The sequence below is a fragment of the Choloepus didactylus genome, chromosome 5 (assembly GCF_015220235.1).
Source record: "Choloepus didactylus isolate mChoDid1 chromosome 5, mChoDid1.pri, whole genome shotgun sequence".
Taxonomy (NCBI): Eukaryota; Metazoa; Chordata; class Mammalia; order Pilosa; family Megalonychidae; genus Choloepus; species Choloepus didactylus.
In genome coordinates, this window is record NC_051311.1 from 4928574 (window position 1) to 4946929 (window position 18356).

Consider the following 18356-nt stretch of genomic DNA (forward strand, 5'->3'; position numbering starts at 1 on the left):
ATTCAAGTCTGCTCAACAACCTAACCCACGGAACACCTAAATCTGATGAACGTATCTTTAAATTTTAACCAATTAATTACTGAAACAGGAAATCCATTAAGGACCTCACTGAGTCAGACAAAGCCCATTTCTCAGTTCCTTTAGGCTCCATAGTATAACTTGTGGTGGGGGGTGGGGTGGCAGTTTAATGGGTGGCCTAAGTCTATAAAATCAAGAATAAAACCTCTAGGAGATGTGCTCCTTTTCGTAAATAAGAAGACCTAGCATATTCTTATCTCGTTTTTGCTGAATATCTGTTTCATCTTTAAAACTTATTTTAGACGTACTTCTGACTTATAAACACAACCAAGGCAGCTGATCGTCTGCGAGTTATCAGAGAAATGGTGAGTCATCAAGTACAATTTTAGAAAGCACTCTTTCTTAGAAAGGCTGTGTAATTTCCTACTTGCGGAGTTAAAATAGTGGTTTCATTTATAGCTGCTACTAAGCACCACTTTAGAATTAAGATAACATCAGATTGGAGGCAGCTGAACTTTAATTTATCATATTAATTTTCTTCCTTAACATAGCTAATGGAAAATTACATGCAGCTAATAAATTTTCCGATAAATCTGATGCGTTAGGTGTTGTCAACAGCAGGTCGCACTCTTCTAGATTACAACTGTTTCCTTCCTGCCTTTGAGAGCCAAGATGGTTGCAGTACAGGGTGCCTGACTAGTGGAAGGCATCATCATTGTCTGATGCACTTTGTATATTAGTATAGTTACATAAATCATGTGTGCATTTATCCTACATATTTGATCTTCCAGGACATTTTCATATCCTGTGTGTATATGTATAAGATGACCATACATTTGTAACTTACAGCATATTTTATGTTTTATCAGTACCGGTAAGTAACTGTACTTTTAATCCCATCATGTAGACAGCTCTGGAGTTCCTGAAACAGAACCTGTGGCCGCTACGGACAAAAGCACCGACTCCCAGAACGCCCCCGGGTTCCAATGCCCAAGTGGCGCCAGCCCTCTGTGCCCAGCGGCCGGTCATGTCTGTGGGACGTGGCCCTCGTGGGAAGGCCCTCTCCGTTCTGTAGCACACGACACTCCACTTCCAGGAGCTTTCTTTGTCATCTTTGTCGACAGCCTTTTTAAATAGGGGCTATTTCATAAAATGGCCTTCCAAAAACCCCACAGCTCTTTTTTAAAAAGACTTTTCTTCTTCTTAGTCATTTCCTGTAAGGAAGTATTAACCCATCTAACTCCACCTTAGCACTTGGTTTTAATTTAAAAGCAGAATTTAAACAAATCCAATTTTAAGAGAATTTCTGTTTCAACTTCAAAAGTTTAGGAAACTTTTCATTAGAACCCAGAACACCACTAAATTCCAGAATCTGTCTAATACTCTAACTTAGGTTACTACCAATCTGACAGTCTCTGGACATAGTAGAAGGTGAGGGGTTTAATTGTCACAGATGTTTCCAAGAGCTCCATCCCCTTCTTGCCTCTCTTAGCAGGGAAAGTTCTGACAGCTACGATTTCAGCAATAACGACACTGGCGTAGGTAAACCTGAAGAAATTTTACCAAAATCATGTAAATCTTTGAAACAGGTACTTATGCCAAGCCTAGGTTTTTCCTTAATAACAGGTTCACTGACTAATTAAAGCAGAGGGCAGCCCTGCTACTTTGGAATGCATAAATCTCTTTCCCAGCAGTGCAGAGTCTACTACATGATAGCCCGTTGGCCATGAAAGCAATTCCACATCTTCTACTACATGATAAACACCTGCAAGCAATGCAAGCACTTTCTTGTTTAAGCAAAAAAAAAAAGAAAAAAAAAAGATGGATCCCAAAGTGTATGACATGGATTATTTTCCATGTTAATTTTATGTAGCACGCACTGTGTGCTACAGACCTGCTTATGCCGTAAAAAGGTGAGAAAAGTTGTGCATTTCCAAAGCAATGAGGATGTAAATATTTCAAAATGTTGGCCCTCCTAAGTATAAAAATAAGAATAAATGTTTTTCTTGTCTTTCTGTATAATAGTGGCTTGTCACACATCCAGCGTTGTGTTGCAATTATTTGCTTTATCAAGTGGTCCCCAATGCCTTCTGGTGGCTGGGTGACCAGATGTCCGGACAAATCAGAGGCGTATTAGTCACAGTTAGTTATGCAAAGTCTTGACCACAGGTATTTTTAGCCTCGTGTCACCTTGCTGAGATTAGCTTCATGCCCAGTTGAGTGCAGAGTGGACGTTTAAATCTGTAATAATGAAGTACTTAAAGATATTTGCAAAGGCTAATATCAGGACTTTTCAAGAGTAATCTACTCTCTATCTTAAAATTAACCAGGTATCCTCCACTAAAAAGAAAAATGATGTTGGAGAAAGAAGTGACCTTGTTCAATAAGAGAGAGAGGGGTGGGAAGGTGGGAGGGAGGTGGCAGCGTGAGGTTCAGAACCAGACTCCAAGCCAGGCCACCCGGGCTCCAGTGCGCTGCCGTTCCCTGGCTGTGTGACCCAGGGAATGTTACTTAACTCCTCTGTGCTTTAGTTTCCACATCTCTGACGTGAGGTTGTTGTGAGGATCAAACAACATAAATTTAGCATGTCCAGGTGTATGATATTCTCATTAATCTAAAATACAGCACCAAGAATGTAAACTATGCAAAAGGAGCATGTCCCTGGGAAGGAATTAAATTTAACAAGCACCCATTTGACAAGTGCTTCCTGGACACCCCCTGTGTGCTGGGCTCTAAGTAAGGGATAGAGGGGACAAGACGGATGAGGCCCTTCCCTGGGGATGAGCGGGGCAGGAGCGTGGTAGAGAGATCCCACGGAGCCTGATATCGTCACACCCTCACCTTCTACCCCTCCGGTGGCCTGGGGAGGCAAGGGGCAGATAAAGAACCAAATCAGACTTGCAATAAAGAAAACAAAACAGTAAGATGAGGGGGAGAAGAAAAGGTGAAATAGTCTATTTTGAAATGTTGTCTTAAGAAACCTGGTAGATTAAATATGGTCAGAATGCCTCATATGTTGATGTCTCATAAGGGAAAAATTAACCCTAAACGCTTCTGGCTCCAAAGTGGGTTACATGATTGCAGTTCCTAAGTGCTCCTGCAGCTTACAATCACTGAAATAGCCCTTTCCACCTGAGGGGGCTCTTTGGGGCCTGAGATATTCTGGATGGAAAACACAACCCTCAAGGAAGGAAACGGAGGCACTGCTTGTCCCGTGGACGGAAGGCAGACCTGCGGGTCCCAGACTGAACCATTAACCCTTTACGTGACCTTTAGCAAGCCACTGGAATGTTCTCCACTGCGGGATCACAGTTTAGCATATGCCGCAAGAATATGACTGAATACAAACTGCAAAATGAAATGAGAACGTGCTCTATAGATGGTGTGAAAGGGGCTCGGTGATGCTGAAACTGTCGCCGATTTTCTGTGATTCCACCAGACACCCCTGACGGCACACGTCCCCATTGCTTCTGGCTTCCATTCGGTGTCTGATACTCAAGCAACCTGTTCTTAGTTCTTGTCTTCGAGCTACATACTCATACAACAATTTAGGAAAACAACACCTCACTCTGAAGCTGTGTGACTTCTCTGGCGAAGACGCTGTCGATCGTCGCTGGCATCCGCTTATACAGTGAGTTGGAAAGGTCTCTCTTCATGGTGCCTTTGTATTTCGCCTAGGAACAAAAGGGAAAAAATAAACATTCCATTTTTTTCTTTTTACTGTGAACACTGAAAGAGAGAAAAATGAAACTTTCTTCAGAAACAGGATTGACTCGAAAATCTGAAGACCATTTTCGATAATGGATCTAACAATCCTATTCTGAGGAGATGTATCCTGAATCCCGTTTGTCATGGAGAAAGCTTTAAATGAGAAAAGCAAGAAAATATTTTCTATTTACCGTGCACAGTTCGAGAAGCAAATCTATCTGTGAATATTGAGTTTTGTCTATTGATCTGTGAACAAAGTGACATTTGAGTTGCCAAGAAAATACCAGTCCATAGAGTCAGTCTGGAACCTGAATGCAAAGCACAGTATGCCTTTACTAATGTCTTCCTCTCCTCTGTTTTTGTGGATTCTTTCCTCCCCACTCCAGCTCTGCGCCGTCTCTGAGACCTTACTCTTGAAGAGCAACACCTCCCACCCTTTCCTCCGGGAAGCCACGTTCGAGGACTCCCTTCCTTCCCTCTACAGCTCACTCTTTGGTGAAAAAGAATCAGTTAATAATCAAAAATGCTGAGATCCACTCTGCACACAGGAAGTAGCATCATGAACACAAACAAAATCACATTTTCCACGCTCTAGACAAGTTCCTAGTATTACTGCCACCAGGAGCAAGATTTGAGTGTTGATGAACTGGGTGGAAATTCTGTGTAAGCCTTGTGGCCCCAAAATATTCTTTGGATTTTGGTTCTTAATACAAGAAAATGCACCACTTTCCTCCAAAGGGTTCCCATTTAGCAGAAACAGCCCCAAGAAGATCATGTCGACCTTTTTTGCAACTTAACTTGCAAAACACTAGAGGTCGGTCACCTCCAACAGCATCTCTTCACTCGCTTCCCGTCACGGCACCGTCACTGGGCCTTGGCGATGGACAAGCAGGGCGGCTGCAAAGCTCCCAGGCAACACCATGGGACTCTCCAGCTGCACAAGAGTCCAGCGTCTCCCGCTCGGGGCTCTCCTACCAGACACCTCTGGTGAGCTGAGTGTTACGCCACACCAAAAGAGTTTAAAGTGATTTAAAACCACTGACCAAAGACACCGCAATATATGGATTCGGCTTATTGTCAAAATGCCATTCAATCGTTTATATCTGAGTCTGGAACTTCTAGAATTAACTATTTTGCCAGTGCTTTCCACTGACTGAATAAAAATATCCCTTTTCAAGAGTAGTTCTTAAATATCAAGAAAGGTTGGAATCAAATATAGGCATGTATAAAAAAATGTATCAACCACATAAAGTAAAATCTACCAATTTACACATGCGTTAATAGGCACAGGGCACAGAGGACCATGGAAATTGATGGTGACAAGCGAGTGTGACGAGCTCTGAACACGCTAGCTGGCACTCCGCGCGTCTCCCCCAGCTCTGTCGCGCCAAGCAAAGCGCCACCAGAACCCGGAACCACGGAACACACGAGAATCACCAGCGAGCTTTTGAAAAATCCTGATCGCTGGGCACCCCTATTCTTTAGACAGCCCCCAAGCAATTCTGATGCCCGCCGAGAGCTGAAAATGACTTTAAATCAATAAGTGAAGGGGGAGGGGCTGGGGGAGGGAGGAGACCCTCAGGTCCGCCCACCGCTCCCCACCCTACAAAACCTGATGCAACTTGATTCACCTCTTTTAAACTGAGCCTCTTCATTCGTTTCCTACACCAAACAATCTCCGTCCTCTCGCAAACCCAATTCCAAGATATTTCAAGCAAGAGGCTTGGGGGGAAAAAAGACACTTCAAGCTTCCTAAAAAAATGTGGTCCTATTACCATTAGATTTTTTTAGCCCCTCTGTGGGCTACTCTTGCCTAGAAATGACCAAATTTACTTTTGCTTTTTCTTTTTTTTTTTGGAAGAACTAAAGAAATAAAGGGCTCCAAACTTAAGGTGAACCATATGCAATTGTACTTTTATCTATCTACAGAATACCAACTGCAAATTGAGTACAAGAAAATGGAAAGAACTAAATCTAAATAGTAGTTTTTCTTTTAAGAAAAACCTGAGTGGTATATGAGGGCTGAAAAGGATTCCTGCTAAGTAAATCCAGTTTATTTCTTCATAAAGCAAAGTGGAAAATAAAAACTAGTTGTCAGTACATGATCCTCATAGCAAAGCTGTCACATCATAGGGCTAAATATAGATATCTAAAATATTTTATCTGCTGCTGACTCTTGTGCTCTGTGATGATTCTGGCCACCCTAAAAAGGTGCCACTAAGAATCATCCAGTTTCCAAAGCATTTCAGAATAATTTTAAAAAAGATCCCTTAGTTACTGATGGCACCAACTATATCTTAACATCAGCAAACGAAAAGTCTTGACTTATTTTAACATAAGGATTCGGTATTCTGCAAAATAATAAATTATGGTTTACAAATTAATGGAAAATGTAAATTTTGAATTACAAACACTAATGTAGTGAATTTGCTATTCAAGATAAAACCTCTAAAATACTTTTCAAATAAAAGCTATACTGATATTATCAACATTCAAAGGTGCTTTGGAAATATTATTCTCCAACTTTAATACACAGACTTTTATCTGCATAAATAGTGAAAGAAAATTCGACCCATTTTGCAAGTTTTGAGGCCTTACCTCGGAAATAAAAGCACCGATGTTTTTCACGTGGGTTAGCATAGGAGTGTCTGTTATAAAGGTACACTTGTCTTTAGACTTTTTATACTCTTCTTTATAATGGATCTAAAAAAAAAAACACAATGAATTACATGAGGGGAGAAACAAGAAAAACCCTTTCAATGTGCCTTTTTGAACAAAAGATTTAAATTGATAAAGTCCATTTTCTGAAGTATATACTCAAATGTGGCATGATCCTCAAAACAAGCTGAATCAAATAACCTTGTATTCAGCACAGAATTGCAAAGGTGGTGAGGAGAGTAAGGGAAGACCGTCCTTTGGACAACCAGGGATCCGGCTGCCTTTAGAGCACCACTAGCCACACTGGGCTCTCCACATTGCTATGTGGGTATCTACTGGGTACAGGCCCCGTCTTGTCCAGCCGCCCGGTAACAGCAAGAACCGAGCTGCAGTTCCCGTGCACAAGCAGCCTGGCTGAGATGGTTGGAGTCATGTGTCAGCATGGCCAGATGACGGTGTCAGGTGTCTGGTCAAGCAAGCACTGGCCTATCTCTTGCCACAGGGACATTTCATGGACTTAAATCATCAGTAAGTTGATTGCATCTATGGCTGATTGTATCTACAATCAGCTAAGGCGAGTGTCTTCTGCAGTGAGAGACATTTCACCCAATCATTTGGAGGCTTTAAAGGGAGAAGTGATGAATTCAGTGGTCAGAAGAGAGAATTTTCATCTCTACTTCACACAGCCAGCCTCTCCTGGAGAATTCATCGAAAACCTTCATCGGAACTGCCAGCTTGTGGCCTGCCCTACAGGCCTGCAACTCGTGCATCCCTACAGTTGTGTGAGACACTTTTATAAAATCTCATAATTACAGATATCTCCTGTTGGTTCTGTTTTCCAAGAGAACCCTGACTAATACATGGGCTCAGTGTTACTTGAAGCCATGGACCTTAAAAATTAAGCCTCCAAGCCTCCATCAAACCAAGCTGCCTACCCCAAGATAGAAAGCAAGTTAGTCAACAGAACCCAGGTGACTGATGAAGAGAAAGAGGCAGGAATCAAACAATTGACGGGTAATACTAGCGCTATTATCGATACATGCCGGACTGGAGGAAGGAGCTTAACTGGGGTCCCGATGGGCTTCCCATTACTGATTAATTCCCCTGAAGTCAACCATACCCAACTGACGGCCATGCATGACCTCCCCACCTCCCCTCCTCCAACAAGTGTAGAACCTGCCAGAAAGCTCACCACCCGGGGGAGCAGGCCAGGAGGTCCCTCGCCGCGAGCGGGCACACCGCCAAGAGGACGCCCAGAGAGCTCACCTGGGCGTGTTCATTTCTTCTCCCAAATCCAACAGCAAACAGAGTCACCCCTTTCCCCTTGGAAAGGCCAGGAGAGTTCCACTGGGGACGGGACCCACAGGGACACAGGAGCCTCCCAAAAGTCAGGAAATACAGAGAGGGACCCACTGTGCAACCCCACCACCGCCCTAACGGCCGTCCAAATCTGGAAACCTGGAGGCAAACCCAGGACCAGTGGAGAAGATGAAGCTAACTTGGTAGAAGTTAAATCCCCCTATAATAAAGTCCTATCTATCCACCCATGGTTGTAAATACGTAGGGTGTCAAGGAAAAAAAGTGATGCAATTCAGATGATAAATTATACGGTGTCCCTAATTATAATCCTAGAGTGGAGCCCAGACTACTTGTTTCTCAAGACGACACGACCAGCCCTGACGTCACTGCTAGGTGCAGAGTGTTCGGCGTGCATGGGCCTGATGCCAGGGGCAGCACCAACCCGAGGCACGGCCAGATATGAACACGCTCAGCAGGGTTATTCCAAAGGACCATCATTTCACCACTCGCAGACGTCAGGTGCTCATCACATTCCACATCTGCTTTATTCATGAAATCAACACTGGAACATATTTATCTTATCTGCACACTACATACCTTTTTTTTTATTCTCAGAGATTAGCCATAATTTTAGGTTTCTGCAAACCACCCTCCTCAGTCACTAGTAATTAAACTGTTAAAGGCAGTATGATAAATAGTAGGCTATTTTGATCACAGGGCGAAAAAAGTATCTCTGTTATGTAATTAAGTGTGAGAGAAAATAACCTATCATTAGGCTTGAGGTGGCTCATTATTTTTATCTGCTGCCACCATGTCCTCCCCGTTCCCAGGCACCGTGGGCAGTGGGCTGCACTGACGGCCACCGGCCTCCTGGGGAGGGCAGGACAGCAGCCCAGGCCGCGGCAGAAGTGCAGCCGCAAATGTGATCTCCACTTCCTCCTCTGGCCTCCATCCAAAGCTCCGTGTGTGTGATTTCTAGTGAATTTTACAAATGACAACAAGAAAATGACCTTCAATTTTCACAGAGATATTGGAATGCCGCAGATCAGCGGCCGTTCTAGGCCAGGATATGGGAGAAGATGGGAGAAAGGGGACCACATCTCGGAACGACACCACGTCTCAGTTAATCACAATGGCCGAGCCGCTGGCCGCTCCTGCACAGCCGCGTCCACTCTGCCCGCACTCAGGAGGGCCCCCGACAGCAGGCAGACAGACGGCGCATCCAGGAGGGCCGGACCCTCAAGGATAGGCAGCCCAGAGCGGCCACAGCCCCCCGCTCCCTCGGCCAGCGGCTGGTCTGCGTGGGCAGGGGCCCAGCTCTGGCCACGGGCCTTGGGCGCAGGCTGCTCGGCAGTGCTGCCAGCACTTCTGGGGCAAAGGAGACTGGGCGGCACAGCTCGGGCCCTGAGCCCTTCCTGCTTGGGTGGCGGGATGCCACAGTGATGATGGCAGTAGGGCCAAGACTGCGACACGGATGAGGGTGAAGACGGAAAGGGGCCTGGAGGTGGGCAACACCCAGGAACCGGACAGGCCCCCAACTCCTTGCTTCGTACATGAGAACGACCAGCGCCTACTTGCTAACAGCGGGACAGGGTTTTCCTGCTCCTGCACCATCTGCACACCCCACACACCATGCCAGTTTATCTTCACGTGGAGGGAAAGAGGCAATGCTGATGGGTTCACAATCATCAAGATGCTCCACATATTTACTCCCTGCTGTGACTTCATGCTCTACTCCCACAACCTTCCAACCACCGCGAGCATTTAGAATCAGTTCAGCACACGCCCTCCGCCGGCCCAGTCTCTCCAGTTTATGAGGAGTCGAGCTCGTGGCTGGAATGGAATGATGGTGGCATTAGTTGGCTGGGCTTTCTGGGAGGCTCAAAACAACAGAGATTTATCTTCTCACAGGTCTGGAGGCCAGACGTCAAAACTCGAGGGGACAGCAGAGCCCCTGCCCTGAAGGCTCCAGCAGAAGGCCCTTCCCAGCCTCCCCCAGCTCCGGCCCAGAGTCCTTGGCTTGCGGCCACAGCGCCCACTTCCTCCGCCGAGGGCTCCAGTCACTGCATTTAGGGCCAGCCCCCTCCAGACGCCCTCACCCCATGCTGAGCTCCACTGCCCCTGCAGAGACCCTATTTGCAAATAAGGCACGGGTTGAGGTTCCGGGTGGGCATGAATTTGGGCAGAATGCGTGAGAATCACTCCCCTTGAAGGCACACGTCTCCCAGAGCACCCAGGTAGCCCTTCCACAAATGAGGCCGCGCCGGCTCAGGCGGCACAGCGGGGAGCAGAGCTGTGCCCCTCCTCGCAGCCCACCGAGGCCGCTGGAGCCGAAGGCCCCCCTCCCACCCCGGGCTCTTGGGCACACGCGGGCCTGATGTGCAGGGAAAGCACGAAGCACGTGTTTACAGCTACGGAAGGATCTACCCACAGCAAAAGACATGAATTTGCCTGGACAATGTTCTCTTTGCTGCTGTGCAAACGGATTGCCTAGAAAGGTCTGAAGCAAACCTGAGCCAGAGGCTGCGCAGGCGTGGCCGAGCGAGCACCGAGGAGGGCCCTAGGCACATCCCGCGTGGGAGCACACAGCGGGCCCCGTGCACGGTGCTTCCTACGACCACCAGACCAAAGGCGACTGGGCCCTGGTTTGGGCGGCTCAGTGCAGTCAGATTTTATTTATTAGTGGATCAGATTAGGTATTTGATAAACACGACTAAATATTATTCTTTCCCAATAATCTGAGAAATAAAAGGCTCTACCTGGTTAACAGAAGCACGGGAGGAGCAGGCATGTTTCAGGTTGGGGAAGTGAGCTGGGCAGAGGGGTCCCCATAGCGGGCAGAGCAGGTGCAGAGCAGAAGGTGGGTGAGACGAAAGAAACTGAAAAATGCCTCGTAGGGATCCCCAGAGTGGAGCCACTCGACCCAAAGAGCAGACACTTCTGTCTCTGCAGAATCCTAAATGGTGGGTCTGGCAGGGAGTGACCTCCAGCCCAGCCTCACATGTAACATTTTTGTAAATCATCTGGTGAGGGTATCCGACAGCAAAGCCTGCAGGTCTGCGACGACCCCCAGCTCTCCCAGAGGAAGACGGCAAAGGGACGGAGCGAGCAGCAGAGGCTCTCGGGGCGCCGGGTGAGAGGGCGGACAGCCATGATGAGATTCCTCACCAGAAAGGTTGAAACAATCCAAACTCCTGTTAAAACACGAAGGGCCTGAAGCTATCAGCTACGAGGCAGAAATGAGGACTGGGCATCGCTGAAACGCTGCACTGCAGATTGAGCTGACAACTCTCTGCAGCCCCAAGTCCAAGACTCTCCAAATACTCCACCAGGTGTGAGAAGCCAAGCACAGCTCACGCCCGCCCACCAATGCAGGGCACCCACAGTGGGTGCTGGGCCCAGTTCTGCAGTCGCCCCCAAGAAAGAGGAGCTGGAAGAGAAGCAGAGAGGGCTGCTCAGGGTGAGGAACGCATGTGGGAAGGCTGTTCCTGGGGGAGAACCTCAGAAAGCCACCCTGCTCATCTAAAAGTGAGGCCTGGTGGGGAGAGGCTTGGAGCCGGGTCCTATGTTGGGACCTGACTTGTCCCCAGCACTGACCGGCCGGGCGGCCTTGCATGCCCCCCAGCCTCTCGTGCCTCGGCTTCCCCGGCCCTGGATGGTGGTCAAGGAGCCTACAGCCCTGGCCAGCTGTGGGGCAGGACAGGGAGACAGGACAGCCATCGCGGGGGCCAGAGCTATGGGGCCCAACGACCTCATCCCAAAGCCCAGGTCTGGGGTCTGCCAGCCGTGGGCTGAGATGAGCAAATGTGAGGCTGCTTCTGGAAGCTTCCAGATGCAACACTCTAGAGAGGAGGAAAACCACAACCCAATTCATGCAGAAAACCAAAGGAAAAACAAAACCGACGTCCAACAACAGAAAGGCTCAGGCCAACAGATGATCAGCATTTGGGACATAATGGATTACCAAACAAGCCCTGTTACGTGAAGGCTGGTCCTTAGCTTTTCAGTTTGAGATCAGGGAAAAGAAAGGGGCACAAAAGTCAGTGAGTGGCCTGGCAGATGGGGCTGTCAGGGACATGTACAGGCTCAACTGAGCTCAGGGGGCTTTCGTCAGGTTTACCCCAAATAAGCATTTTCAACAACCATCTAGACGGGAGGACAATATAAAGGAGGTAAGAACATCAAATTTAAGTTCACCTGCTCCATATAAAACAATGATGATACTGAGAACAAATAAGGAAGCTACTATTTAATAACACTGTTTAACCAACCTTCCAGAAAACCAAAAATTTTATTTAGACCAATAGGAAAGAATGAATGAAAATTTGTTTTAAGTGTTTTTCTTATACCCTATATACAATCTCCTCTCTTCATTTTTTTAACAAAGAACATTTTTTATACTGTGCATAAATATAAAAACTCTAAAAATTAAACCAGTATCTTAACAAGTACAGAATTCTCTTTTGAAACAAAAAGTGCATGTGAACACTGATATAAATTGGTCCAAAGTAATCATGCGCTAAATGTTTAATAATCGTGTATCTAAATATTTAAATATTAAATATTTAAACATACATTCTGCCACATAACATAAATTTATAATAAGTGGAAATCACCGTTGTGTGTTTGATTTCACCCACATGAGAGGAAAGTAACGCAGCTTTGGCTTTTACAGAATGCCGTAGGGTTGATTTTAAAGTCACTGAAAAACTATCCTGCCCAAAATAACACCAACAGAATCACCTCCTAAGTAAAGCTGTCCCTTGAGTTTTAGGCACGACAGCCAGCTCCGTCGCAGGATCCCTGTCTGCAGAGTTTGAGCATTTAAGATTTTCAACGGTCCGTTCGTGTCACTAATTCTAGCACAATGCACAGCAAGCAAGCTCAGCTAAGCCTTGCGTGGAAATCTACAGCGAGAGCAGCCCGGCAGGTGGCTGGGGGCGCTGGGGGGCCTGCCCCCCACTGATGGACTGCGTGGCCTCTCCAAGCCCCCTTCCCTCACCTCCAAAACAGGAAACGAGCAGACCCTTCTCCACAAGCCCCGTGCCCAGCATGCCATGCCCCATAAGTCTTAGCTCTTGCAAATGCTACCATTGTCATCGTTTCGTTATTGCAGTTACAGTTGACAATGAATCCTCACGTACAACAGATTATGACTATTAACTAACAGCACCAAGAAATATTTAATTTTAAGTTTCACTACACCCGAGCCAAGTGTATGGGAAAGGGTTTGACGCCTGCAACCCGCTGTTCTTCCTGACAACCCAGGAGGCACCGCAGAACACTAGCCAACGTGCAGTTGGGTGGACGCTGAAGGATTCAGTCACAGCTCGCACCTCCCGAGTTCTCGGGGTGCTCACAGCCATGTTTGACTCTTACCATCACGAAGGCTGCAGGTGAGAGGTGGAGCCTGGGGGGTCACGTAACCCACCCAAGGTGAGCGCCAGGTCCACCTGGGCAGACCGAGCCCAGAGGACACACCAGCAGCCCACACCGCTGCCGGGACGGGCTCCTCTTGACCTTGGCCACCCTTCAGCAACACAGACGACCGGGGTTACGGCCGCCTTGCAAACGAGGACACGGGCACCCACCACCTCACGCAAGCTTTCTTCTCCTAACCGCTGAAAGAGGATCACCTCAGTGCTCCCCTCAGCAAGCACCATCCTCCCCCGTACTCCCAGAATTCTAGTTTACGTATTTACTGTAACTACAGATGAGTTACGTAATTCTATAATTCTATTCCCACGAAATATAAACCGATCCACGTTATTAAAAAATTCATAATAATAAAAATGCTGCTTTTTCACTAAAGATATTGCCGTCTAGACCAGGGCTCAAGTTCAGGAATCCACGGCCCTAAGCTGCAAATAAGTCCTGTGCATACAGGTATACACATTTTCTTGGTCAAGAAAACCACTGCATTCCTCATCAGTTTCTTCAAAACGTCCCCAAAACATCAAAAAAATTAAAAAAAAAAAAAAATCACTAATTTAGACAGAGATCCTCCCCAAACAAATCCCATAATTATACACACTTTTTAAATCTTTGAAGTCCTCATATGGACTATGCTCTGAAATCAATGCTCTATGATTTCATGCCAGAGGGACACTGAAATCCATCACAGACAGGGTTCTGGATTAAGAACGAGAAGACCTACTCTAGCAGGTGACCTTGGGGAAATCATTTGAAATTTCTGCACTCATCTGGAAAATAACAGATGATCTCAAGAGTTTCTCCCAGCTCTGGGATTCTGTGCATCACAGTGACTCAGGCACAATGCAAAGAAAGATGAAAATCGCTTCAGCCACTCACATCGCTAATCAGTCTGGTGCATTTTCTGGCCAATTCCATGCGCATGTCTTCAATCACAGGCTTCAAGAATACCTGTTAGAAAAAGAAAGAGAGAGAAGTAAAGGGAACACGTTTCCAATCATCGACTTAGCGGGACCAAAGCGGACACCTGTCACAGGTGCCCCCCCACTCACCTCGTCTTCCTCCCCGGTTTTTTCTTCTTCGGTTTCATCTTTTAAATCCTCAAATACAGGGACCTTCATAGCAACCCTTTCAAAACCTGGGTATCTCCAAAATTCACTCCTGCTTGCCTTTTTATGGGCGGCAGTGGCTTTGCAGGCTGTGTTCTGGCAAAAACGACCTTGCTGGCCTCATCCCTCCTCAGCTCACACTCATCCCCTTATCGCAACCTTGTGGGAGTGGACGGGGCAGCGGCCCGCGTCTGCCAGGCCAGCCCCTCGAGCAGAGCACAGCTTTAACAGGCAAAATCTAATGTTCTGAACTTTAAAGCCAGCGTTCTTTACACCGGCTGAGAAATCCAAAGGAGAAAATGCGCCTCCATTTCACTAATTCACAAAGCATTCATAAAAGGGTTTGAAAAGGACATAGAGATTATGGGAACCCTGCTTGGCCAGACATTCAAGATATCTCAAACACCGGGCTATCTCAGAGACTCTCAGCCCCATCTAAATAAAGCTTCCCTGAAATGTCAGGCATAGCTCCTGTTCAAACTCATTTCACTGCCCTATGCTAAAATTTTTATGAGGCACGTACATACTTCCCACATTCTGCAAACACCCACTTTACATTAGCTGATTAGAGGCTATTAATTTATTATGAAAAGCCCTCTGAACCAGTTCTAAAAAATCCATAATGAGTTAATTATGACACTTAATCTTATATTGGTTAGTTTTGCATCATTTTAATTGCAAACCTCATTAAACATGAGAAGCTGCAGTTAACATATGTTACTATATCATTTAAGAATTCTAGAAATGTCATCGTTTCAAACCTGCTCATTATGTCCATTTCTACAAATTCACTCATTATTTATGTATTCCTCAATGTGTACTACACTTGGAAACACTTGGAAATATAAATATAAACTATAAAAATATCTATAATGTGTCATCAATTATATAATTTAAAATACAGTTCTCAAAACAAACCCTTTAATGTCAATTTAGGCAATTCCAAGACTCTATACAGCTCATAACTTACACAGTTAGTTACTTGATCCTAAATCAATTTTTTGCAAAACTACAGCATGTCAGTGTTGAACACAAAAAATGCCCTATGGTAAATAAATGAGCCAATAATATAAAATGCAACTTTATTCAAAATAATACATCAGCCTAAATAGCCAGGTACAACGGTGCTTTCTCTTGCTATTATCTCCAGATTTCAGTGTATTAAAAAAAATTTCCCTTGATCTTACATAAACTGAAAATTCTGGCAAAACAAAATTCTACAGTCATTATGTACAGGTTATTTCTCAAATTGTATTCCATGGGCAAAGTTCCAGAAAATACTTTGGGGAAAAAAAACAGGAGTTCTGTAAACAATCTTTGGGAAACCTACATACTGAATCTTTACCTGGGCCACTTAGAGATCCACGCCACAGTAGAAGCTCTGAGAAGACTCGAGCCCAAGGAACCCATGTGCATTTGCTTAACTCCACATTTCCCAGACGTGGAATCCTTAGATTTTTTTAACATTCTCTCTATGCTGACAAGATGGTGTGTTCTGGAACGGCTAGTGGTTTTTTCATGACACTCTTCTTGATTCTGGCTCATCTGATTGCATCACAGATTCTGCTGACCAGCAAAACACCAAAAAAGAAATTGCCTGAGAGATGCTGAACTCGGAGACCTTCACTTGAACAAAACAAGTGCCACACATGCCCAGTATAGTTCTACCAGGAACTTCTCTGCACATTACAAGCTTTTTTTGCTACAAGCTTTTCTTGCAACTTCTAGAAGTACGGGGAGAAAATCTCACCGAAGCTGCCTGGGACATGCCCTTGGCTCCCATTTAGGGGACGGTGTCTCAGGGGGACATCTGGGCCCCATAACACATTACCTTCATCTGGCTCACCCACGGTTCTTTCCGGATTTCCCGTCATGTAACAAGTTCTTACGGACTCTCCACCTGCGCTGGGAGAACATAATCTGTTGAGATTGGACGCAGAGAAGTGTTGAAAGCAAAACCAGACACCAACATGTAATGTAACACAATTTAAAACAGTCTATTTCAGATTTTGAAGCACACTTTCCAAGCCAGCAGGGTCCTTAAGAAATCATTCCACCTCGAGCCCTCCAGAGGAGAAAATTAAGGCCAAGAGAAATTAAGTATTAGTCTCGCTCACAAAGTTGTTCAGTGGTGCACTAGGACCAGAAGCCAACTTGGTGGTTCCTGCAACACCGTGCTGTGGTGCCAGGCCCTGGGCCCGGTGCTGGGGAGCCCATGGGCAGTAAAACACACTTTCCACTAAGATAAGGTAGGAAGTAAAAGAGCCATCATCCAAGACTGGCCTGATGAACTCCTTAATGGATTGTTTGGCAAGCTGGAGACGTCATTACTTTTGACTGACTGCACTTTCTTTCCTTCCCCCTCTAAGGAGAATATAAAATTCACATGAAGTTTCGTCTAAAGAAAAAGATTAAGCCCTGTGCTTTCTCACAGCAAAGCTCTCTGGTCAACAGCTCCAACATCTGACTTGGGGAATAAGAAGAAATTGTTTTGGGAGGATAGGATCATGTTTCAAAATTCCCTATCGTCCTTTTATTTTTTCAAAACCAAGGTCAATGTTGCAATTTAATACATGTTTTCACCTTGGAAACCCCAACAGGAATTATCAATGTATCCCCTAATCCCTCTTCCTTGCTGAGGATTTCAGGCATTCTGTTTACTTTCACTTCCCTGCTCCACCCAAGCCCTGACCCAGAACAGACTGAGCTGGGACTCCACTCCTGCCCTGGGGCAAATGAGTCCTACCCCTCCATCCCCGTTCTCCACGGTTAAACAGGAGAGTGGAATCACTGTCAGTCAACAGAAGGAAAGCACTACACAGAGACGAGAGGGTACAGAGTCCCAAAGAAGCCCTTGAGGGGAAGGGTCTTTTCCTTTAAAAGGATCTTCTGGAAAGGATGACCATTCTAGATGCCATTAAGAATATTTATGACACATGCAAGAAGGTAAAATATCAACATCAAAAGAGGTTTGGCACTGGGGACTGACGGCTTGATGTGCTGAGCCCTCTATCATGGGACTTGCCCTTATAAAGCTTGTTGCTGCAAGGAGAGGCTAAACCTGCTTATGATTGTGCCTAAGAGTCTCCCCCTGAGTGCCTCTTTGTTGCTCAGATGTGGCCTCTCTCTCTCTAGCTAAGCCACCTTGGCAGGTGAACTCACAGTGGGACCTGACTCCCAGGGGTGTAAATCTCCCTGGCAACGCAGGATGTGACTCCTGGGGATGAAACAGCATGGGACTGAGAACATCTTCTTGACCAAAAGGGGGATGTGAAATGAAACGAAATAAAGCTTCGGTGGCTGGGAGATTCCAAACGGAGTCAAGAGGTCACTCTGGTGGACATTCTTACACACTATACAGATAACGCTTTTTAGGTTTTCATGTATTGGAATAGCTAGAAGTAAATACCTGAAACTACCAGTAGCTTTGACTCTTGAAGACGACTGTATAACAGTGTAGCTTACAAGGGGTGACACTGTGATTGTGAAAACCTTGTGGATCACACCCCCTTTATCTAGTGAATGGATGGATGAGTAGATAAACGGGGACAAAAACTAAATGACAAATAGGGTGGGATGGTGGGAATGATTTGGGTGTTCTTTCTTATTTTTATTTTTTATTCTAATTCTGATTCTTTCTGGTGTGAGGAAAATGTTCAAAAATAGATTGGGGTGATGAAGGCACGACTCTAGGATGGTGCTGTGAACAGCTGATTGTACACCATGGATGACTGTGTGGTATGTGAATATATCTCAGTAAAACTGAATTTAAAAAACAAAAGGGTGAGACGATGCTTTTGACATCTTTTCAAAGGCAACACAGACCTTCTACAACCTGACAGCCCAAAGATAAGAGCCAATGTGTTTACTCGGAACACATGGGGCTTCTGTCTTTTTACAGCGTGGTTTGCGGCAAGCAAGTGCATTTCCATAGCCACTGCAGAACCGAGGCTAACCCAGGTTTCCAGGGGCCCCGCACCGGCCCAGGAAACACCTGCATCCCACCACCAGCAGGAAGGCGGCACTTGACTGGCCTCGCGGTCCTTAAGGTCACAGGCTACGAGAATCCCCAACCTCTTGGCAAAGATTCCAGACTGAATTTCACTGTCTCCCCGTCCTTCGCAGTGACGG

The 18356-nt window shown here is 45.9% G+C and overlaps 1 protein-coding gene across 11 annotated transcripts in view; it reads right to left on the reverse strand.

Annotated features, from left to right (window-relative positions):
- The window catches only part of NEBL (nebulette), a 341590-nt gene that overhangs the window by 88749 nt on the left and 234485 nt on the right, over nucleotides 1–18356 (reverse strand). For 5 of the 11 annotated variants that reach the window (XM_037837681.1, XM_037837688.1, XM_037837687.1 and 2 more), the window contains 4 exons: nucleotides 16057–16130; nucleotides 13996–14067; nucleotides 6325–6429; nucleotides 3582–3692 (listed from right to left, as the gene is read on the reverse strand). The exons of 1 other annotated variant lie outside the window; for it this stretch is intronic. In XM_037837681.1, coding sequence (XP_037693609.1) covers nucleotides 3582–3692; nucleotides 6325–6429; nucleotides 13996–14067; nucleotides 16057–16062 — 294 coding nt within the window. In that variant the 5' untranslated portion in view covers nucleotides 16063–16130. Of the gene's footprint in view, nucleotides 1–3581; nucleotides 3693–6324; nucleotides 6430–13995; nucleotides 14068–15570; nucleotides 15792–16056; nucleotides 16131–18356 lie in introns of those variants that run through there. 5 more of the 11 variants (XM_037837685.1, XM_037837683.1, XM_037837684.1 and 2 more) reach the window with 4 other exon arrangements.